At 35.7% G+C, this 25195-nt stretch overlaps 1 protein-coding gene across 1 annotated transcript in view; it reads left to right on the forward strand.

Annotated features, from left to right (window-relative positions):
• DIAPH3 (diaphanous related formin 3) overlaps positions 1 to 25195 on the forward strand; it is a 218915-nt gene that overhangs the window by 152851 nt on the left and 40869 nt on the right. Inside the window, exons 26-27 of the mRNA XM_072344791.1 lie at positions 7035 to 7130; positions 7556 to 7615. Coding sequence (XP_072200892.1) covers positions 7035 to 7130; positions 7556 to 7615 — 156 coding nt within the window. The remainder of the gene's footprint in view (positions 1 to 7034; positions 7131 to 7555; positions 7616 to 25195) is intronic.

Here is a 25195-nt window from a genome sequence, read left to right on the forward strand (position 1 = left end):
TGAAAGCAGGGACGTATTAGAGTCCTCTCTAATCTCTCACTTGAACTACGTGTAAATGCCTGCTATTCTTCCAGTAGTTTTTTTGGTTTGGTTTGGTTGGTTTTTGTTGTTTTTTTTACCCCTTTATCATCAAAAGAGTGTTCTTTCCAGTGGCAATGGAGAGAAGGAATCAATATAATTACCAAAGCATAATTTTTCTTTCCTTAGTCTAAGGCTGTAAAAAAGCCCAGAACCTTTTCTGCCATAGTTGGAAAGCTGGCAGAAGAGAAGGTTGTGTCTCTGACTCTTCTTTCACACTGAGTCTGTTGTTGCTTCTGTTTCTATGCTGCTCACTGTGCCACTTATCTTCACCAAGAAATATAGCAGTGGTTTTGCAGAAGTACAGTGTTGTTATTGCATACCAAAATATTTGTATTCTGAAGCTAACACAAGTCATTTAATTTCTCTAGCAGCTTCTATTTATTGAAAACTGTTAAATGCAAATACAAGTCTCTGAATCATAAACTGCTGGAAACCAAGACAGCATCCTTACGTATTTTGTCTTCGATATTAAAGTGTGTTTATCTTGACCTCTTTAAAGATGTTTGCTGTTGGCTGCCAACAAATGCAGGGATAGCTCATCCTTTGATTTGATCCTCCCTGGTATTCTTGTGCACTTACAGCTGCTAAACAGAAAGGGTCTTGTCTGCCCAAAGCTGCATGGAAGATTTCCTGTGTCTAATCTCAGCTGTGTCACCAGTCAGAATGTTCTCACTCCACAAGTGAGAAATAAGTAACTTTTAAAGTTCCTTCAGTCTCTCGTCTCTGTAACACAGCTGTCAGTGTGAGTGATAATTGTTTATATTTTCTGATTTATTAGTTGTTTATAAATTGGAATGGCAATAGTAATGTCTTCCTCTGTAGTCAATGAACTCCTTCAGAGGCAAACGGTAACAAAGAAACAGATGTTCATAGACATCCCCACATATAGAATATCTGTAGCTGAATGTGAGAAGCTAATTTCACATAAGAATGCAAATGGAGTGGTTCTAACTGCTTTCTGAATGCAATCATAATTGGCAAGTCTCTGCTTATAGATCTTTTTCATTTGTTTTTATTTATTTTTTACTCTCAAACATCAGCACTGGAAGTACTTGTTCTTAACTGGTCTGAAAGACAGATTGATTGCAGTCTTTCTTGTCAGCGTCATTCGAGTTGAGCTGTAACGTGTAAAGAAAACAGAGAAATCATACATGAACAGTGAAAATTTGACTGACCTCTTTGTATGTAGCTTTGTTCCATTAGCTGTCCAATCACATCTTAACCAGATCTTAATCTTAGATAACAGTGCTTAAACATGATCTGTTTAATTGTAAATAATTAAATAGAAGTAACTAAAACTTAGCATTTAGATTAATTTAGCAGTTCTGTTTTTTTTCTGCTGAAAAGAATAAAATAAAAAGAATGGGTCATAAGAATTTAAGAATTTAAATTGACTTTCTGAATATATTGTTGGGTAATGTCATGAAACACATTGGTGGAATATCCCGTGTTGAGTAGGTATTATATGGAGGTAAATGTTTTTATTTTCAGACTTTTATTTTTAGACTCCAATGATTTAATAGAAAAGTAGACTACTTTTTAATGTAGCCATATTTAGAGTTTCCATTGTAGTTAGTTACAGGGCACTTGTTCTATCGTTTGACTACAGTCAACACCAAAGATAGTTAAATGCAATTTCTTGGACTTCAGTTTACTCCCATTGCCCTCCTTTCTTGTCTCTGGGCACCTCTTTGATGAGTCTAACTCAGTCTTCTTTACACTGCACACCCCCACCAGATGTTTAGACATGTTGAGAGAATCTCCCTGACTCTTCTCTATACTTGAAGAGTCTCACCTCTCTCAGTATTTCCTCCCAGAAGAAATTCTGCAGCCCAATAATCATCTTCATGGCCCTTGACCAAATTTTCTCAGTTATGTCCATTCCACTCATCCTCCAGATGTGTCTCACCAGCACTGAGCAGAGGCATAGGATCTTCTGCCTTGAACAGCTCGCAGTGTTCTTCCTTGGCTTTCTTTGCCCCAAAGGCACACTGATGACTCATGGTGATTTTTTTTCATTTTCCTTTTTTGTATTTCATAAAGAATCCTGTCTTCTCATTTCTCCAACTTTTAAGGTCCCCCTGAGTGGAAACACAGCCATCTGGCTCATCAGCCATTCCTCTGGATTTTGCACTGTATGTAGATTCGCTAAAGGTGCTCTCTGACTCATCATCCAGATTGTTAAGGAAGATGTTGCAATATTGGCTTCACTACCAAGTCTCAGGGTTCACCACTTCAAAGGCTTGGCATTCAGTTTATTCTTCTCTAAGTCCAATTTCCCACAGGAAATCTTTTTGTGATTCTCTCAGAAAAGCTTGCTGTGGGAAACTCCTTATTGGATCTAAAATCTATGTGATTGATTCCTGATAACATCAGTGGAAAGGGAATTTACAGTGGCTATCTTCTGTTGTCACAGAAAAAAATGCAATCTGTAGTATTTCAATGAACGTAATTTTACACATTTTTTTCCGCAAAGTTTGAGAATAGGATTATTTCATTCTTTGGTTTTAAGTTGAAGGAGGGAAGATTTAGGTTGGATATCAGGGGGAAGTTCTTCACCAAGAGAGTGGTGAGGTGCTGGAACAGGCTGCCCAGAAAGGCTGGATGCATTCAAGGCCAGGTTGGATGGGGCCCTGGGCAGCCTGATGGCTCCATTAAATGTGGAGGTTGGCAGCCCTATCTTCCAACCCAAGCCATTCTATGGTACGGTATGATTCAGTTATTAGAGGAAATAATATAATAATGTTATAACTTCTAGGGCTTTGAAGTACTAGCACAGGCTTACTGCTTTGTGTTGGACATCAGTAAGAAACTGAACTCCTTGTATAGTAGACTAGACTGTTTCTGTGATTCCTGTGAGGTATATACCTGTAGTTTTGGGAAGAACTGGTAGGTTTGCTTTTTTTCTTGAAAGTGCCTCTGAGGAAAGACAATTGAATAGCAACATTCCTGGCAGAAGTTGAGTTTAATGCTTTTTAATTATAATGGGAAAGGGAACTGCCCTTTCAGCCAGACCATGCAAGGCATACTTGACAGCTATTTCAACTTTGCGCTTGTACATCAGAAGTTTTCTTTTCATCTTTTATTGTAACAACATTCTTACAGGAGTTGATTAGGGTCAAAGGATCACGTACGTTGTGTTATGAGTTATTGCTCTAATCCATGCAGCATTACTGAAATTCCACCATTTCCTGGAGAAAGCTAACCTTCGCATCAACCAGCAATTTCTTTGTAAGACTGTATCTGAATTTTGCTGGAGTAAGGAGACACAGTTTAGGAGGTCACAATAATGCACATTTTGAAACATTTATTTTCTGGGAGTTTCTTGTATTTTTGCATTGACCGTATGAGCCTTCATAAGGGTCCCTGCCCTGTTCATGTGTAAGTCTGAGAGGCCCAGAAAGTTATGTGTCAGTAGTAGCAATATTTCACATAATCTTAGTGCCCATGAATCTTTATAGAACTGAAAAAAAATGGAACCAGTTCCAAACTCTCTCCTGCACTGATGGCTTCACTTATCTCCCTCTCCATGTTCTGCTCTCCAGAGATTAAGGTATCAAATACTACTCCATTGCTAAAACTTTACTCTTGTAATATTTGGCCGTTCAGTTTTTTCTCAAATTGACACCTTTAATCAGTTGGGCATTGCTCTGTGGGATGTACTCTTACAGTTGATCATTATTCAAGCAAACATAAAGTGGAGCACTTGAAAGAGAAAAAATATATATATTTTCTGCTGCTGACAGGGTTTTTTTTCTTACATCTCTCCCTAATCAATGCTTAAGAGTATTTTAAGCTGTATCTTTTTCTTTCAGGCTTAGCCTTGTGTGAATAATCTGGGAAACCTCTGCTGTTGTCCCAAGGCTGGTATTCACTTGCCTCAGAAGATCTAATATGTTATAGGGAAAGACGTGGTGTAGTTATACCTATAAGGAATTAAATTCCTTATCTTCAGGAACTGGGCACAATATATTTGACCTGAATTATATCCTCAGCTGAAGGGGAAAAAAACAAAACAATACAAAAGAATTCATATTTTAGTGGGGGGGAAGAAAAAAACAAAGAAGAAAAACAGTTTATTTTGCAAACTGTGTGAGACAAGGACCTGATTATTCAGACAAGAACAAACCCACTAGCTTCAGTGATACAAGTTTATTTTTGAGTTATATAAAAGCTGGAATGATGCCATGATACCTGGATTTACTTCAAAGATTCTATCAAGTCTATGCTATTTCAGATAACTTGATGAGCATCACCTGAGTTCTTTTCCTTCTGTTACATTTGTGAAATATGAAGGTGTTGTGGTTTTACAGACAGGCAGCCTCCACCACACTGCTCTCTCACCTCTCCTCCTCAAAAGAAGGCAAGGAGAAAAGATTATGAAAAAAGGGTCATAGATCAGGACAGAGAGATCATGCACCAATTACCATCACAGGCAAAACAGATTCAGAATAGGGAGATTAATGTAATTTATTACCTATTACTAACAGACTAGAGTGATGATAACAGTATGGGTATTAATAGCTAGCTATACGGCCTCATAGAAGGTGTTGTAATCAACTGCTGATTTAAGCTTCAAAAAGGAGCATTTGGAGCCTGACTAAAGATGTAGAAGTTTGAAAAACAAGCATTCTGCACGTTTTAGTACAGAATAGCAACTGTGAGTGCTTTTATTTGCAGTCATTAATTTTTCTTCAATAAATCCGCATACACTATAAAATTACTAGAGGTGTTTCTTTTTTAATTCAGTTTTTATATGTGCCATTTATTCTTCTATTAACTGTTCTGAATGTCAATGAAAACATTAGCCGATTTCTGGTTACAGTGTATTTCAGATAAGAAAGAAAAATAGATAGTACCCTTAAATATGTTCCAGCTATGCAACAAAAAGTTGGTTTTGCAGTATTTCCATTCCATTATTTAAAATATGTAATATTTTTTTATTCAGTTGGCCTTTTTATTGTATAACAGATTATTCAGTTTTTTGTTGCCTTTTTTTTTTCTACTGAAAACTTATGTTTTTGAAATAACTATGCAATCCATAATAGTCTTAGAAAGGCTTAAAAAGAAAAAAAAGGTGACATGCTGAAATTGAATTGAAAGCAATTTTGTTGTTGTTGTTATTACGACTATCTAAAACAAAGTTTATGAACTCTTCTTTCATAAACAGTTATGGTATTATTTTGGAGACCGTAATGTTATTGAGACTTTTTTGAATTGTTACTACCCAAAATGCTTATAAACTTTCCTCCAAAATTCCCGTTCCTTAATATAACTAATAATGGTTTGTTCCTCAAGCGTCACTTTGAACTGATGTGCTTAGTGAGCGTTTTCATTTGAGATGTGAATATTAAAGAATTGCATAAGATCAGACAGAAAGTTACAGAACAACAACAAAGAACACCAAGAAGGTGAACATGCAATCTGAATAATATTTTTAAAGTAAGTTAGTTGCTGTACTGGGCCGCTGGTTGTGAGAGAGGAAACTTCATTGTGTGAAAAAAATCTGTATTTCAGCCTTTGCTTATATTCCACATGCCATATGCCATGTATTGCATAAAAAATAAATGGGGATCAATGTTATGCAATGTTATAAAATATTTGCTATTTTTCCATTATTTCTCCATATGTTTAGCTCTTTAAGTCCAGTAGTTGAGTCTATAGAGGAAAGAGATGAAGTAAGGGTGTTCTCAGATTATAGTTCCATCACTTTGAGAAACAGCATCTTGGAGTAGTAGTAGATGAAATACTACAAAGAATGCCATTCTTAGTGGAATATATTTAATAAATTCAAAAAACGAAATCAAAATCATTCCCTAAACACAAGGATGTGTATAGAAATAGCAAAAATTAAAGAGTGGGTACAATCACAAGCAAAACATGTTTGTGAAAATGTCATTTAATTTTGAATCAGTGATAGAGAACATCTGTTGTGAGCTTTAAATATGCTTATATTTGTATTTCTATAGATTTTTTGAAAACAAATCTTTTTTTTTAATATATTTAATGACACTTTTTGGGTGGAAAACAAAGCTCAAATTTTGAGAGTAGAAATGTGTTCACTGTTAGTAATATCTGCAAAATTGTGTGATGTGTCTGACTAAATCCAAGGTGCATGTTAACCTTGGGAGTTTAGCCTTGTGAGACATAATGAGATTTCTGTCATGTAGTTAGTTCTTTATTGCTCTGTGGAGATTTTTCATTGTATAGGAAATCCATGGGGTTGTGGTTTTTTTTCTCCTCACAGGTGTAGAGACAAAGGATGAATTAGGTTCAAATATCTAAGATTTCTGATATATTTATTTGAGGAAATATAAGTAATGTTTTTAATGCTTGTGCTTAATTATAACATCATGGTAACATTCTTAATTCTTTCAAGGGATTATTATACCCACATGTGTAATACGATGAGAAGTATTTTCCTGGACTACATCAATATTGACCACAAGTCATTAAGTATAGAAGGAAAATGGCTTTTGATTAAAGCTACCTATGGATATCATTTTATATCCTATTTCGTCCAATATTTTTCCTTCAGCTTCCCACTGAGAAACAATTTCTACTTTTTATAACAATAACTGAAATGATCTCTTTTGTCTAATGTAGCGAATCACTTAAGGGACAGCTCTCAAAATCTGACAAGAAACTGATTATTTGCAGTTGCAAAAGGGTACTGAAATGAAAATATGAGTGAAATGACATTTCATTTAAAACTGTAGTTGAGAAAAAGGAATGTGAAATGAATGAAATAAAATTTGGCCTAGTGCAATTGACGGAAGACCAAATCTGTTCTGTTTAGTTGTGGGAGAGCAATGTTCTGAATGTTAAAATTCTGATTAAGTTTCAAATAACTGATTCTACTACCACGAATTATTGTTGTTCTTATTGTTAATATTATTTATGCTTTGATATTGCTGTGGTTACCCAGAGGGTTCCTTTCCTTTCTCTTACAGAAGGTGAGGAGACTGGAGTGATGGACAGTCTGTTGGAGGCCTTGCAGTCAGGGGCAGCTTTTCGAGATCGAAGGAAAAGAACACCAAAGCCTAAAGGTGAATATTCTGTTTTACATTTTATTTTCCGAATAAAGATAAAATCATTATGGGTCCAGTGGTCTAAAGGCTTTGGGGTTTCATTCTTTCTTGCAGCAATATCTATCTATCAGGGTTGTTCAGGCTATTTTGCTGCTGCCTGTAGTGCTCTGGAGATCAATGTCCTCTACTCATTGTGGCCTCGTTGATAAGGCTTTTCCATATACAAATGTATAATTTAAATTTTAGGGATTTATAGTAATAACCACTGTATACAGCAGGTAAAAATCCTCTTGTCCTGCCAGCTCATCAGTTTATTTCACTGTAGCTTTTGCCCTGGAAATATCTAACTTTCAAATATTTCTGCTTGCTTATGTTGTTACAACACTCCATCCAAGTAACTTTCAAAGAGGTGTTTATTTTCCTTTGTTTTCTTGCTTTTGCAGACATACCACAAAATCTCAGTCCAACCACACAGAGGCCTGTGCTGAAAGCCTGTAACCATGGTAATGAACCATGTTCATGAATTGCATGCTCTTTTTAACTTAGCTTATGTAGTTGATCTGTGTTTTCAAAAGACTGCTGTGATATTTTCTGTTTTCTGCACCAGGGAAATACTAAAACAGTATTGGTACCTTGTTAAGGCTTACATGAATATTACACCATGAAACACTACTTATGTTGCAAAGCTCTTCTGCCTTTTTAAAGTTTTTTATATTTATTTAAAATTTGATTATATTTTTCAATGCAGTGATTTTATAAACCTTAGGAATAATAATGCAAGAATTTTAAATCTATTACGTGCTTTGTTAGAAAGCAGAGATTGTAGAACATTTAAAATGCTAAATATGTCTGACACCAAATTATATAACCTTTTGCATTCCTTCTTTTTGTCTTGGTTTTCTTGGTACTTTAGCTAGAATAGTTTAAGCTGTCATTCACTAAAATATTTCAAAAATGGTGTTGTATCCCTGAGGTAAAAGGAAATTAATCAGTTATTTCATGGAATACTATTTCTCCAAAAGTATAGCATGGGACTTATGCATAAACTCCCAGACAATCATACTCAGTCAGTAAAAATACTCCTCTGCTTAAAGTTACAGTGAGGGCATGGATGTTTTTTAGCTTTCCTAGATAATCTGCAGAACATTATTTCATTAGCTGTGTTTTATCTAAGACTCAGGAATCTAGATTGACTGTTGCCAGTGGCTCCTAGCCTAGTGATCTCAGGAAAGAAAGTTTATTTACGTAGCAATACTATTAAAGAAAAAAAATGCATTAACTTTAAAGAAAAACAGAAGTCTTCGTTTTGTAAGCAGAATGCATTATCTTTTGATATTCATAATTTAAAAAGCAGATGCAATCACATTAAGGATATTAATTGTACCTCGTGTTTCTTTTGTTTGTATTACTTAAATTTCTGCAGCGGACAAAAAGACCATACAGAATTTGTCATTATTAAACTGAAAGTCAAATGATCCAGAGCCAGAAAGACAGGTGAAAGATAATTTAATTCACTTCTAGGAATTGGCCCAAGGAAGAATGAAGTATATTTGGCAGGTGCTTGTCTGGCACATAACATACTGATATTTAAATAATGACTACAGAGCACATCTGAATTCTACCCTGTAAGGTACCACTTAAAGGAGCAGTTATGTTGATCGTTGTTTATTTTCAGCCCATTCTATTTATCTGACTACAGGCAGTATAGTTTCCGTTTTCAAACTATAAATTCATTTGGACAAAAATGAGGACAAAGTCTGTTGTGTCAGATTAAAAAATAAACAAAGAACCCAGAACTTTACATTCTGCAAAGCATGGGAAACCACTTTGTATAACTGATGGATATAATATGGTACTCAAGTCTGATGAAAGATCAGAGGTTTATCCTAGAAAAGTAAAAGTAAAATATTGGGGTTTTGCTGCTTTTAATTTAGCCATATTTTCAATTGAGCATCTTGAGATGACATGAGTCTTAAGACATTCTAGAATGAATTCAGCTTTTCTTGAGCCTGTCTTTTTTTTTTTTTTTTTTTTTTTCTGGAGCAAGATAATACATTCCTAATCTTTCTTTTAAGGAATTCAGTCTTACGTTGTTGATTTGTTGGCACTTGTCACAATATCTAGATATTGTATCTTCCTGTCTTCAGACAAACAAACCACTGATCTTGATATAATTTCTGTTAAAATATATGGCCATTAATTGCTTTAAGTTTGTCTTATAAATTAATCTTTTTTCTTTCTTTCTTTCTTCAGCTGTTGAAAGCCTATGTAGGTAATTTGAGAATGTTCTGTCTGATCACGTATTTTGTTATTAGGAAAATAGAAATTACGTAGGTTGCATATTATCTAGAATGTATACCAGACCCTCAGTAGCAAAGCTTGTTTTTAGTAACCTCATTGAGGTTAGTGTCATCACTTAAACCAAGAATTCCAAAGCTTCTTTAATTTTTTGTTACCAAGGAGTTGAGCATTTTATGATGCCAGGTTTGTTTGCTTTTTTTTTCAGCCTGGTGCTATTTGTTATTTTTTTCCATTCACTTTTCTTCTAATATGGATAAATATGCAGTAACTTTTTGTTTCTATGTATACTAGACATCATGATTTATTTTCTGCAGCTTATTGTATATATGCTGTATAGTAAAAAGTCTCTGATTTCAGCTTACTTCAGAAAAATTGGAATATGTCATTAGACAGAAAGATTTGTTTGACCTTTAATTGATTGGCTGTTTTTCCCAACTTGAAATTTCAAATGAATGCTAAATTTTGTATCAGCATGCCAAAAAAGCTACTACCTTAAAATATATGGACAGCGATAAAGCACTTTTCTTGTTTGCTTCTTCTGATGAGACTAACAGATGCACTTATGTTGGACATGCTTTATTAATACACATTGCAGATTCATACCTAGAGTGTACTTCTTTGATTCATACTGCAGTCAGAAAGAATTACAAGCCATGTGTTGAAATATCAACATAGTGAATGATTCAGAGTGCAGCAATCTCTACTGGGCAGATGCCATCAAGTTCTAACTAATGTTTTGTGTTTTAAAAACAAAATAAAATCAAACAAAAGCTGTTTAGTCTTTATGATTAAAGATTTTTCTCTAAAAAGAAAAGTGAAATAAAATTGTACCATAGCACAGTAGATGAAAAAAGCAGTGACTTCATATTTCACAGAGAATGGTAAGGGAGAGGAATACAGAGAGAATGTCCACTCTCCATAGCTGTAATATCAATGGCAGCAGGAAGGCAATTTATTTCATCATAGCCATCGTTATCCTCACTACAATACAAGATACCAAACTATCTCCTAATGGTGAGGCTAAACCAACTCTTACTTTAAAATAAAAGAGTGAAAAACAGAGGAGCAAGCCAGCACTAAATAGCTCTGGAACTGAGAGTAGATATTTTCTCCTTTCATTAAATGGATTTCTAAAAAAATAAAAATAAAATAAAAAGAAGTAGTAAATGTAGTAGAATGCTAGCCATTGATTGGTCCTTCTCCTCCTTGTGATTTGCTGAAATCTCGCATGAAAACACTGGTGGTCCTCACTTGGTATTTCTGAGTATTAGTTCTCATGCTGCTTCCCAGGGTGGCCTCTTGGCTGTGCTCTTTTATTTTCAGTTCTTCTGCACTTTTCTTGTACTGAACAGATCGTCTTTTGTTGTTGTTGTTTTTCCTAATGCGATGTGTGTATTTTTGTTATTTAATTCCGCTCTTATTTCTATGATCAGAATTACCAGGAATACAAATCTTTCCAATAGGTTTTTTGTTGATTTTGGTATGATTAGTATATTTATTTCCTATGTTTCTATTAATGCTATTTTGTATTCATTTTATTAACAGCTGAATTAGGTTTATACTCTAAACTGCCTGATAAGGTTATAGTTAGGTTTAAATTAAAATAACCATAAACGGTGGAACTATTGCAGTATATGCTTTTGTTGCAATTGCTAGTCAGAGTAGCATACAGCATACTACTTGTCTGTTAGTGTAGTTCTAGTGTTTTTGTACCTTTGGTTCAGTGCTATCAAATGGAGAAGTTTTATATTTTCGGAGCAGAATAAAGCACTCGGTGATCAGGATTTTGCACATTATAATATTTTTTCAAGCAGCTAATACCTCATATTGATCTGAATCTATCAGTTATTTAAAACAACGATCAACATACATTATCATCTTGCACTTTTACTCCAAGCTAGTTATGTTCAAATACACGAACAAGCATATCCAAGGTAGCAAAGTGCCCACTGCAGCACAGAAAACTGCATTATTAACTAAGTTTTCAGTCAGGCTTTGCAGCCTGCACCAAGTTCTCTGCTGCTATGGCTACACATTTATTTGCAGTAATATTAGCCAAGGTAATGTTATTTGAAATGCATGAATACAAATTCTACCCACAGCTTTGATTGCACGTATATATATCTCAAATGCAGTGGAAAGTGATTTTTCTTTACAGGGAGGCTAGATTCAAAATGCTCAGGGTAAAGACAAGCTATAGTAAAATGGAAGTGAAAATGCAGGTTGATTTTTGTGACTTCAGAGGTTGAAAGAATTCTTTCGTTTGCAATCAGCTGGGTCATGGACTGTGCTTTCAAAGGTAACAAGATGGTCTTCTTTCCATAATAAAGTCAACCCCTGCTGTAAAGAATAGTATACATTACTGTAGCTTTTTGTTCAGCAAACCTATAAACAACAGAATAATTTTCGTATGATGTTCAGTTTGAACTGTTTTAAATACGTATGTTAAATAAAATCCTTGCCAACCAGTGTCATTCTGATCCCAGTTAAGCAGAAGAAAACCTTTTTGTTTTGTTTTGTTTTGTTTTTTTTCCTATGTTTCTTTCATCTCGTATTCAGAACATAATTGTCTTCTGAGGTTCATCCTAATGTCTCTGCTACCTTGTTTTTGTCAATCATAGATGGCAATGGGCTAAGGCTCATCTTAATTCTCAAAATCAATAGTGCAACCATCTGGAGGTCACTGTTTTATTTGAGCATTGCTGCATATGACAGCAAGTGCTGATTTACATTGGATCACAGTTTCTCCTTTAAAACTAAAAAAGAAGTGTATGTTGCTGTGTCTCCCGAAATTGCATGCAGGGAAGATCAGGAAGTACCTGACATTGGAGTAACACTGAAGCCTGTGAAGATTTTTCCCAGTGCATGTTTCTTAACTTGTAGCCCTGAAGATGCATTCTTGAACACAATAATTTCCTCATGGTATATATGGTTTTTAAGAAATTATTGATGTTAGCCTGTTTTTCATTCCATTCATGAGCTAAACATTTACCTAGGTGTTTTTAAGTCACGTATGAAAGAAGGAAGATAAATTTTTTGGAAGAATTTGTGAAGTTTTACTCCACAGACCAGTTTCCTCAGCAGGCTTGCAATATCTGTAGGCAGTTATAAAAATGAATATATTCTCTAGGATTTTTGTTAAAAAAAAGAAAGTTCTCAGTTGCTTCCATTTTAAGACCAAATCTTCACTCCAGTATTGATTTCAGAAGTCAAGTAAAACTCCTGCTTATCCTAACAGAAATAATTCCCCTGAAGCCATAAATAATGTTAATTATTAATAATTTTTTTTTTATTTTTTTTTTTCTGGAGCAAGCAGCGCTGTTCAAAGAAATTGTGGCCATAGGAGCAAACTTGGAATATGTGTGAAAAAATACCCAGATGCGGAAAGTTAATTTACTCATTTTTATGTGTTTATTTTAGAACTAATTCAGCATAGGCATATTTGCACACGCATGCAGGCTGCCACAGAGGTGGCCCTGTAGAATTAACATTCAAAAATACAGAGTATGATTTATTTTGTTGCAAAGTTTTTAGGATCTTTATCTAGGGATCTCCTTAACGCTGGAACAGAGAAAGTGTCAGAAGGGATGAAAGGTGGTGAGGTTTTTGGGTGAAAAATATATTTGTTGTTGTTGTTGTTGTTTTTAACTTAAGATTGACATAATGAGAAACAGGAAATAACATTTAGAAAAACAGAAAAAACAAGTGCTGTAAAATGGTCGCAGGTTCTGCTAAGAAGGGAAAAATGTACTTCAAATCAGTAATAAGTGCATGTTAGTCCTCTGAAAAAATTTGTATAGAAAGAAAAAAATCTGTTAACTTACTGTCTGTATACGCCAGACCCAAACTGTCAACCTCTTGGCACCACCCGTATTTAGAAAAGGGAAAGAGGAATTGTGATCTTAGAAAAAAAAACTGTGAATAAATTGTCCTGCATATCTTTCTCTCTCTGTCTTACCATGAAGAGTTATAGCGAACACGGCATAGACAAGAAAGAGAGCAAAAGATTTCTAAGAGGGAAAATTCTAAGTGCCACCTTGGACCTTATAATGGGACTTAGTCTGCAGAGGTTTTATGAGTTCGTAACTAAAGCGAGATTTTCTGGAGAGTTCAAATTAGACACTCATAAGAACTAACTGCTTTCATAAGTATCTTGCCAGTGTTCTTTGGTACTAGTTCAGTAAGAATGCTTCTTTTAGGAGATACAAGGACATTTCTTCAAGATAAGAACTGTAGCAAAGAAGTGACATTTGAAAGCAGTGACACTCTATATCCCATAATTGCACATACAGTAAATGTCAGCTTCATAGTCATCTGGCTGGGTAACCAGATTTCCGAAAGGTACTACAGGCAGGTTATATATTCAAAGCAGTTCTCTGAATATGCATCAGTGGACAGTCTTAAATCTGCAAAGGGAACTGTAAATTGCCAACAATTTACCCATATTTGTCTTTCCATTGTTTAGTCATGCAGAAATTTCCATTTGAAGGCGATTACTGAGCTGATCTGTACAGTAAAGAGGTTCTGACACTTCTCAGAGTACTTTTCAGATCTCTTCCATATTTGTTAAACAAAGCTTTAGGTATAAATTTACTAGGTGTTTTCCTTTCTGTTTATTATTTTCTGAGCATTAAGAATAAGTGGTATCTAAGGTCCTGGAACTGTCTTCAAATGCTTTGATCCAAACAGAATAAATAATATATGCAGAGTCTGAACAACAGTCTCAGTTCTCATTATATTCTTACCTATGTCATTTTAAAAGGATTGCTTTTACTTTCTTTCACTATGTTGGGTTGTGAAATTTCAATAGCAAGATTTTAGAATTGAGTTTTGTCTGGTTAATGGTACACTAGGGACAAAATCTTAGATTGATACGGTGTATTGATCCTGACCTGAGTCTTTTGTGACTCGAGCAGTGTCTAGTAAATGCAACAGTGTTCATTCAGTGTTTCAAAAGATGCAGAGAAAGCACAAAACATTACACATCAAATTCTTTAAGCACAACTAATTCATCTTTCATTGCCATGTAAGCGAATGTGTTCCCTTAGTGTTTTTTTTTTTTCCTCTTTTGGGATTATTTAGTTTCATTTTCTAAGTGGTTGCTGCTACAGAACAAAAATGTGTAGTGTAAAAGAAATACAGGAGTTGTATTTCTTCCTGATGTTTGTCGTTGTAAGTCAACATTCAGGAAAAATACAAATAAAAGGCATTAGAAGATGCAGGAAAAACAAGAGTATCCTGTGCTTTCTTCTTTTTTGTTGGAGTAGGAACACATGGAAGCTTTACTTTTAAGTTTTGAAATACTCCAAAGAGAAATTTGCATTTAAGATGGACCAGAACTGGTGACTGTGCCTGTAAGTTGCTTGATAAATGTGGTATTGTCTTTGTTTCATCTCAAAAATAGATAGGTCTTGCATATTTCCATCATACATGCCTAAGGCAAAATTCACATCAACCTCCCAGCAAAATAATGGGAAGGCTCACGCGTCTTTCATGGTGGCTCCTACTTAGAGATCGTGAGTGGCAAAGAAAGCAAATGCAGGGCACAAATACAGCTTTCACGTGAATGTCAGAAGGAAAGATGATAGCCAGAATAATCCTGAGTAGTGCAGGACAGTTTGACTATGATTAGATTATAGATCCTATTAAAATGGCTTTGGAAATTACTCGTATCTTTTCATGACGATTCATCATTACCTACCTTAAGCTGTTTCTGGCATAGTAAAAGTACTATATATTGCAGCTGTCAAAAAAAAAATAAAAATTACACAATTCACTGATGCATCTCATCAGTGGGCAACAACTTTGTGAATACATTACTCTTGCAATCTGGTATTTTCACTACTTCTGACTTTCTGTTTTCAGTTTGCACCATACATACAGTCTCCTATGTCCCAGTAACACATGATCCATGAACCTTACCCACTCCTTTTCCTATGTTCATGTAGCTTACAAACCCAAAAGGAAAACCTGTAATTCAAGCATATCAGGCTAATAAGCAATGTGTTCATTTTCAGTGGACATTGTAGATGGACTCTTGTTCTTGACACAGAATTGATCATAGAATCTTAGAGCCGTTAAAGACCATCTAGTTCTAAACAAACGAGTTGAGTTCCAACCCCCTGCAGGGACAGGGACACCTTCCATTAAGTCAAAGTCTTTTCAATTTCTTAAATCTGAGTTAAATAATTTTAAAGGGTATATATTTTCTATATTTTCACATCTCCAGTTACTTTGTCACTTGGGTTCTTCTTTGCCATTTGAGAGCAGATACTGGCTAGAAGCACTGTATTTTGTTATAATTGCTTTTCGTAAACACAAAGATGAAAAACATATCAGATAATCCAAAAACAGGATATGCCTCACATTTTGCTCGATGAAGTGACTGTTTTAGTTAAATTTGAGATTAATTTCTACACTTCACCAAAAAAACATCAGTGGGATATGGTAAAGTTTGTATTAGTATCATAGGTATTTGTGTTATGGAATGGAATTAAATTGCATCTGCTTTGGTATAAACATCTTGGATAAAAGAGCTTAATAAAACCATGGGTAAACTATTTGTTGGAAAATGCCTGCCTAGTGGGACACAAATTAATAGGCAGGTATTTTCATGGTTGGAGCTTCCAGATCCCCATATGCATTTTACTTCAGTCACTGGATTAAAGACTGAATGTTTTCTGTGGCAGGAATCATAATCGGCTTTCCTCATTCAATATGAATATTTGAATCACTAGGCTCAGTAATGTTTGTTATTTATAGCAGAACTCTGTAAGCAGAGGAGCTAATGAACAGAGAGAATTTTCCAGGGATATGGAGAATATGGTTTAAATTCATGCCCTAAGGGAATAATGGAATCTGGATGAGCTGGAGTTAAATGTAGCTGAGTAAAGGTTTTCATAATCGTTTTGAAATGTGTACCTTTTCTTACTGTGTTTATAATTACATTTGGTGACTGGTTGGGTTTTCTTTGTTGTTTTTTTTCCCCCCTATTTTCTTAGTTGCAGAAGTAAGGAAAGTAATTTATTCTTCAAATACTTTACTTCATTTCCTTGCCAAAATTGCTTTATCTTCCCCTAGGAACTTTGTCTGGAGAAGTTTATCCGAGGACCTATTCTTATTCGAGCATGCATTGCTCTTGTTATCAGAGAAGGGATAGATAATACACTTTTTCTTCCTATTTTCTAAAATATAAGTATTTTTTCTTCCATCTTTTCCATGAGAAAGTAAAGTTCATGACACCTCTCCTTTCACTCTACCATCATTAGCTGAAAAACTGGGTGAGTCATTGTAACGATTCCAAACCTGCTGATAACCCATATGAACACAATGCCAAATTAGGCTGATGGAGTAGCTTGGAGAGGACTGTTAAATTTGGATGTATGAAATGAGAACTATTTCAAAAGAAACAGTGCTTAAGGATTTCCTCCAAACCAGAGCAGTTCCTGTGTACTTTTGGGTAGCTGTGGATGGTTTGGTTTGGTTTTCTGTTTTCTGTTTCTTTGTTTGGGTTTTTTTTTCCAGTTTTTACTGTTAGAATATTGAGACCCTCAGGATCTACTTTACAGATGGACCAAACATCCAAAAATGCAAGTGGAAATTGCATGAACAAAGCACTAAACACATAAAGTGCTTTAGAATGCTAATTAATTACTTGCACATATCAAGTGTCCATTTTTAACTGATCTTATACAATTAATGCCGGTATGTAATTTCTTGAAGAATTTCTTACCTCATTAATATAGATACCCAATTAGAGAGCTTATGCTTCTTATATTGCATAGAGAGAGGGACATACCCATCCTAGACAAGAATTAGCTTTTATAAATTGTTTTATAGTCAGTGACTTTAGGCCTCTAATTTTAGTGATCTGAAGAAGAGGTTTCTCCCTGTTTTAATTTTGTATCTACAATGAAGTTAATAGAAATTGGCACAATGAATACTGAAGATAAAACAATAGTTTGAATAGTTTCTCTTCAAGTTAGTACATCCTGTCCTGAGCAAGGAATGAAGAAAAAAATGAGTGAGTTAATTCATTTATGTACTTGTTTATGAACATTTTCACTGAGTTTGGATAACACACTTTTCGCTTTCAAAATCTAGTATCTTGATACTCAGCTCTTTCTCTTTACTGAGGAGTGTTTGTGTAATTCATATTTCACAGGTAGCTACTATGATAATAATATGATAATAATTTTTAGTGTGCCAATGTTTTATTAGAATAGTTGAATAAAAATTTAATGAATCAGTCCTGTAGCATTATGTTATTATATTTATTGATAAGCAAGATTTGAAGTTTTTCACTGCTGACTGGTATAAAAATATAATATTTCCATTGAATGTAATCATGGCACTCTTTAGAATGTATTAAAATAGTTAAAAGCAGCAAGATTATTTATAGGAATTACAAGAAAGCTGACTCAGCTGAATATCTGAATTTGGAAATGTTAAGTTCATAATTTCAGCTTAAAGAGCAAATCATATATATAACAAAGAATTATGCCTGACTAGTTGTAAACTCAGTTCTGGCTACTCAGCAGAGAATAAAAAGCAGTACGCTATCAGATCATCTCTAGTTTTATAATTGTACTGTAGATGGTAGTCTTCCCCTTTCCCTAAGAAATATAAAATCATTTTAATTCTGTGTGATCCATCATCAGGCAACTACTCAAAAAACAGCGTTCTTAAATGCTCTCAAATGTCCAGTAGCAAAAATAAATGAAGGGCAGAGTGCATTAAGGGATTTCCAGTTGTGTCTCGCAGGGCAAGGAAAACTGCTGTAAGAGAGCTCATGGGATAGCTCCTACTCTTGCTGCCTTTAGCAATAGCTTCCTGACTAATCAGTCTCCAAGCTTACCCTCATGCTTTAAGTCTGTTCTTTCTGTTTGCCAGTCACTGACTGAAAACAGGATACAGCCAATTACTTTCCACTGAGCTTACCCAGTCTCTGTTTATCTACCTAATAGCAGTTGCCCTGAGAGCGTTGTATTGAAAACTTGATATACAGTGAGATCTCCTATTAGAAAATGTTAGTTTTGTTTCAGCTTTGTCAAAAATATATGAATCTTGCAGTTTATGGCTGAATATTTTATTATTTAGAATAGACTCCTTCTATGGAACTGAAAACAAAATATGCTGAAGCGGATTTTTTTTCTTCCTTTTCCCCATTCCAATGGCAGACAATTTTAAAATAGAAAAGTTCGAAAGAACAAGCTTGGTTTTCATTATTAAAAGTTAAAAAATAAACTCTAATGACTGTGTCTTTTGTTGAGGATACAACTAGCTACAACCTAACTTCTTAGCTTGGGATCAAATCTCTCTTCATAGATCATTTTCTTCTTCCTTGATAGTTATTTCTGAAGTCTTTTAAGAAATACAAATTGATTCTTCTTGTTCCCTACCACATCTTGCCTATTCCTTATTCTCAGCTCATCTTTCTCACTTACCTATCAGAACATTCAACAGTACCATTTACTGCAGTATATAAAACATTTTTCTCCTTCTTCAGTCTGTAACTTCAAATTTAGCCTAATAAAAATGGCATTTTTGACCTGCAACAATAAACTTTAAAACACACTGTGGCCAAAATGAGATTATTTGTTATAGGACTGGTGAAAAAGTGCATGTTGAAGTAAACAAGAAAGCAACCAGAAAGACTGCAGAGTATCTCCAACTGATTTTTGTGGGAAATCCATGGCAACACGAAATGCATCATACTTGTAATTGTTACTTTTTCTACTAACTGCAAATAACCAAGATATGCATTTAAAAAGTATATTTTAGCTTGCTTAAAAGAAAGCTAAGTGAGAAGCAGGTCAGGAATGCCTTTAAGTAAAACACTGACCAAACTGTAAATATCCATATTGTAAAGATCTGTGGGTTGAGAGAGGGACACTGGGTGTTGGGAGAACATGTTTATATGCAAAGTTACAGAATGTTCTGAGTTGGAAGGAACCTTAAAGATCATCTAGTTCCAGCCCTCTTACCATGGGCAGTGAGGGACACCTTCCACTAGACCAGGTTGTTGTTCAAAGCACCATCTGAGCTGGTCTCCAGGGTGAGGCATCCAAACTACTCTGGGGAACCTGTTCCAGAGCCTCACATCAACTCTTTGAATATGACTATCTATCCAATTCCTTATCCACCAAATGGTCCATCCATCAAATCCATTTTAGAGACACCACATGTTGAGATCTCCCATCCAAACTGTATGTCACTCAGGACCTGCATTTTTTTTTCAGAAATTTCTTTAAAATGTACTTTAACAACTACTTGGGATCTGGATTTTTTTTTAGGAATTGCTGTAAAATGTACTTTAACAACTACCAGCTCCAGTCTTGAACCATGTAATCCAACCAGGTTTTCTTGATCCCTGCTTCCACAATGCTAGTACATTGAGTGCTTACAGGGTATTTTCTCTTATACTTAGTGCTTTACTGCTTTTAACTTAGCCTCCCCCCTTCCCCCCCCCCCCACCCCCCCCTTTTTTTTTTTTAATAGGAGCTATTTCTTATTTTAAGCTTGCCAATTTTTATTCCCTCAGCCTGCATTGGTATAGTGAAATAGTTATTTAAATGTTTGCAGTAAGTAATACATTTCTGCAAGTGATAAGAAAACTTATTTCATCAAGAGCACTTTTAACAGGAATACTAACTGCAATTTTATGGGAAAAGAAATTTGACTAAAATTAATCTTCCAGTGTCTGGTTTTGTCAAAGCTAAACTGAACAAGCTGGAGAGAACAATACTAAAATATGAGAAATGGAAAAGCTCTTTATAAGCTGACAGTATTTATGTTAGTAAATGGCACACTCCACTGCCTTATACTTTTGGTGTATGTTGCAGATTTCAGCCTTAATTTTTTTAGTTATTAATGTGGATTCCCCTTACATCAAATTGAATGAAGTAAAATTTTATAATCTGATGGCTTTCTTGGAAGAGGATGAGCAAGCCAGTGGAGAAGTCCACTTCAGTGTGCTTTGTATTCTAAAAGGATTGCAGCCTTGTTGCCCTAAATTTCAGATGTTAGAGGTAATCATACACTGTAATCATATACCTTGGTATGAATTACACTGACAGGAACTAGAAAAGCTCATAAATTAGTTGCCTTTTGATTGTTTCCTTCTGTTGAAACTTGTTTGCTTTTCTCTTCCTTCTCCTCAGGACAAAAAGTTTGATGGTTCTTAGACTAAATATTTTTTAATTAAGTGCCATTGTAAGTGCTTTTAATATTCTCTTATCTGGTGCATCAAAGAAATTAAAGCTCACCTTCAAGTCTATTACATTTTTTGGTAAAAAGACAAAAGATTTCAACATGTAGTTTGCATAACAATCATTTTATCCATTGCTTTTGTGAAATTTCCTATCTTATAGAGGCAATGTGATCTGAATAGTGCACTGGAGTTAATTTTAGTGTAAACTTGTGTAGAAGTGGTATATGGAAGTGAATAAATTTATGCCCCTTCCCCCCCACCACCACCAAAAAAAAAAAAAAAAAAAAAAAAAAAAGAAGTTGAAATAAGTTTGAGTAGTTTGAGTTTACTCAGTAAATCAGCTCAGGGTCATTCAGTCAACCTAAGAAGAGAATGTCTAACATTTAAACTTTCCACTGGGACTTCTTGTTGGAGTGCACATAATATCTCATTACTGATCAATGCTCAGGAGATATTCTGTTGTAATTTGTATTCATGGAAAGCATCTCTATTAACTTTCATTTCACATTTTTTGTAAATAAAATTCCATTAATTATTAACAAAAAATTGAGTGACCCTCGATACTCTGTGCAGCATCAAACAGAAGAAGTGATTTTTCCAGAATACTTCCTACTTTAAACTTAGGTTTCCAGTTCACATTACTTGTTTCTTTCTTCGTGATAAATTAATTTTTTGGCAGTTTAAAGAAAAAAGAAATATGATTGTCCAGCCAATATTATTTATCAAACTAAAAGTTTAAAGCAAGTTACATAAGATTATCTTCCAAACAGCAGTAAAATGAAATATCCAAGTGCTTTCACTGGTGCTTGTGATGAGAAACTTGCATAATTGCCTTTTAAAAATCACAGTTTAACGAAGATTTTTTCTCATATAGCAGAATTGATGGTCTTCAAAGTAGTACCTGGGAAAAGGAGTGTGATGAGTTAAAAGAAAAGCATTTGTAGTTCTTTGATTATCTTTAGAAATTAACTGTTTGATGCCCATTCCTTTGCTACTTTTGAATATGAAAGGAATCAGGGAAATAAACTGTTTCACAGGAGCAGTGATGCTGGAAATGAGACTGTGATTTATCTTTCACTATTCAGTTTTCTTAATCTCCTCTTGTAATAGCCATTCTTCATTGGGAGAGGGAAAAGAGAGCACTTATTTTACAGAAAAGAAGTCAGTAAAGTTTATTGATTTTTACACTCTCCCTGCCCCTAGGAGGCGGCAGCTGATATTTTAGCCTGACTGACTTGGAGACTTCAATTGTACCGGTTTCTTGTGCGCAGTATTTAACTACTTACTTATATATTCCAATGACCCAGCTGCTTTAGCATGAATCTGCAGAAGGAGCATTCATAGCCAGTATTCAGAGTAGAGTTTGCATTGGTAAAGTCAAACCATTGTCAGAAAAGCACTAATCCTAAGATGTTTTTAAAGATTTAAAAATTCACAGCAGGTTCCTGAATTAAATGCGTGGCCAACAGGAAAAAGCAGCGTGAAGCGCTCTGTGTTGTTTGATTTCAAAGTTGAGCGCAGCGCTTCCGGAACGCTTTATTTACACCTTTTCGTTTCTGTTGCCATATTTGCAGTTCATTCAAATTCAGCCCAAATTAACAACTCCGTGTGCTCTGGGATAATTAAATTACCGTCTCCTCTTATCTTGGCTCACCATGCAGACTGCTGCCCACCCATATAGCTGCTTCCTTTACCCCACTGCTACAGCAGCTTCGTTATTTAGAAATAAATCTTTTCTTCTCCCCATCAGTCGCTGTGAAAGGAGTGTAAACCACCTATGAAAACAATTAGCATATCTGGACTGACTTCTTGTACTTCCTTGTTTGGCCATATACCGAGCGGGTTTGGGTTTTTTGTAGGGCTGCGTAAAGGAAGGAGTGAGAAAGGTATCTCAGCTGTTCCTGCTTACTGAAATTACCCATAGCAAACCAATGGGGGAAAATTATTGCGATAACAACAATGATAAGAGGGATGCAGAGCAGGGCTGGGTGATCCCAGGGGGCTGGGAGGAGCAGCTGGACCCGGGCGGCACTGAGCAACCTGGGTTGCCATGGCGACGGCGGGCGGCTGTGGCCGCGGGGTGCATGCTGATGGTGTGGGCTGGGAGAGGCCCCGGCAGTGGCTGCTGTTGGCTTTAGCATTGCCGTGTGCTTAGCAAAACTTTTTATTCGTTAGTTTTGTTTCTAAGCATTTCTATGGAAATGCACGGAGCTACTAAGGGCACTGGTAGCCTGGTGTGAACAAGTGGAATCATAGAATCATAGAATGGTTTGGGTTGGAAGGCACTTTTAAGAACATGTAGTTCCAACCCCCTGCTATAGGCAGGGACACTTCCCCCTAGACCAGGTTGCTCAAAGCCCCATCCAGCCTGGTCTTGCATACCCACGGAGAGGGGGCATCCACAGCCTCACTGGGCAACCTGTTCCAGTGTCTCACCACCCTCACAGTAAAGAATTTCTTCGTAATATCTGGTCTGAATCTACCCTCTTCTAGTTTAAAAGCATTTCACTCCCTGCCCTTCTGAAAAGCAGAATACTCTTTATCTGCTCATAAAGCCCAGTGTATCATTGTTATCTAGGTCAGTGCAGGTGCCTTCTCCAGTACATCACTCTAAAACTGCCAACTTAGGAAAAAAAAAAAAAAAAAAAGAGGGCAACTTGTGGTCATGAGGAGGAAGACTGTTTACTACATCTCTGAGGGTCTGGAGATCCCCCATTCAAAATCACTGAGCATGTGCAAGCAGGTGGGACCTCATGGTAATGATTTTGGGAAGGAGTACTGAATATGTATATACTGCTTGGGAAACCTATTGCATATGTAACACAAATAATGTATATATATATTCTGAAGGTCTTTTGCTCAAGGTATGTGTGGCTGGAATGCCTACTGGCATCACTAGCATCACACTGGAGTTAATGAGTTTATTCCTGAATTTCAGATGACACAAACATCATGCCCAGAGTGGTTGTGGAGTCTCCTCCTTGGAGATCTTCAAGAGCCAATTAGATGTGGTCCTGGTCACCCAACTTTGGGTGTGCATGCTTAAGGTCCCCTCTGCTTGGGCAAGATGGCTTCCTTAACCCATTCTGTGTGATTCTGTCTTTACATTACTGAACAGAATCCATCAAATAACTGATTGTGTTCAACTTTAAAATTTTAATTGAAGGAGGATATGGTTTTGTTGTTGTTGTTTCTGAAAGGTGAAAATCAGTTCAATATTAAAACTGATTATTTTCAAGTGATTGAAATTTGTATTACCCTTGCACCACCTAAACCAGCTTAAAAGCTGGTCCCATCTCTGTACACCTGTCTATCTTACCCCATCCTTTCCTTCAAGTCCAGGAAAAATGATCATAGAATCACAGAATCATAGAATCACCAAGGTTGGAAAAGACCTAAAAGATCATCCAGTCCAACCATTCACCTAATACCAATAGCTTCCACTAAACCATGTCCCTCAGCACATCATCCAATCGTTACTTGAACACCCCCATGGTCAGTGATTCCACCACTGGGAATTCCCTGGGCAGTCCATTCCACTGCCTGGCCACCCTTTCTGAGAAGTAATATTTCCTAATGTCCAGCCTGAATCTCCCCTGCCGCAGCTTGGAACCATTCCCTCTGGTCCTATCATTAATGTCACAAGAGAAGAGGCCAAACCCCAAATCATTACAACCTCCCAAGCGGGAAGTGTCTTTACAGTGAGTGTTTGTTCTTTGTGATTTTGTTTTGTTTTTATTGTTTGTTTGTTTTGTTTTTGGCAAAGCTGTAATGAAACACCCAAAAAGTATTTAGGAGTGTTCCTCCACAGTTTGTCTCTTCTAAAAGTGAGTATGTTACTGAACAACAGTCTGCAATCAAGAAGAATTCACTGTTACAGATGTTTTGAGGAAAGAGTGGAGTTATGGAATGGGCTACTTGGTGATGAGTTTGAGGTTTTGGAGTTATTACCTAAGAGAAATGTTTGGAACAGGGCTGTGCATATATAGTGTTCTTGTCTTTCTTTCTTATAATAAGACAGAGAAAATAAATTTGACCAAATATACACATTTTTCCTCATTGTATTGAAAACTGAAATTTCTTTCCGTTTGGTATGAAATATCTGCTTTTCTGAGAGAAAAAAAAAGCAGTAGAGAAATGAGATGAATGGTACTGCCTTTGCTCAACATCCAGTTTACTTCATAATTTAGCAAGGGTGTGAGAAACAGAGATGCAGTTTCTTTCCTCTCATTGAGAATATTTGTGATTTTACTAGGAATAAAACAAGTGTCACACCTGCTTAGTTAGATACTTTTTCTTAGTCAGTACGTGAAATAAGTGTTCTAAGTACTCTGAATATCTGTGGCTAGTGGGACAATCCAGCCATGTTGAGCATCTAACTTAAATCTGAATGACAAATATGTTTGGCATCCAGCCACCGCATTAGATCTTCAGCTAACTTTTTAGGCAAAGTTACAAGGTTTACAGCCTCAGTTATTACAGTTTATATAATTATTGGGTCAGAGCATAACCGTTAAGAAGGCTTAGATTGGTCTTTCAGCCTGTTTTCTGAGGTGATGGATTTACTTTG

The sequence above is a fragment of the Excalfactoria chinensis genome, chromosome 1, assembly GCF_039878825.1.
Source record: "Excalfactoria chinensis isolate bCotChi1 chromosome 1, bCotChi1.hap2, whole genome shotgun sequence".
Lineage (NCBI taxonomy): Eukaryota > Metazoa > Chordata > Aves > Galliformes > Phasianidae > Excalfactoria > Excalfactoria chinensis.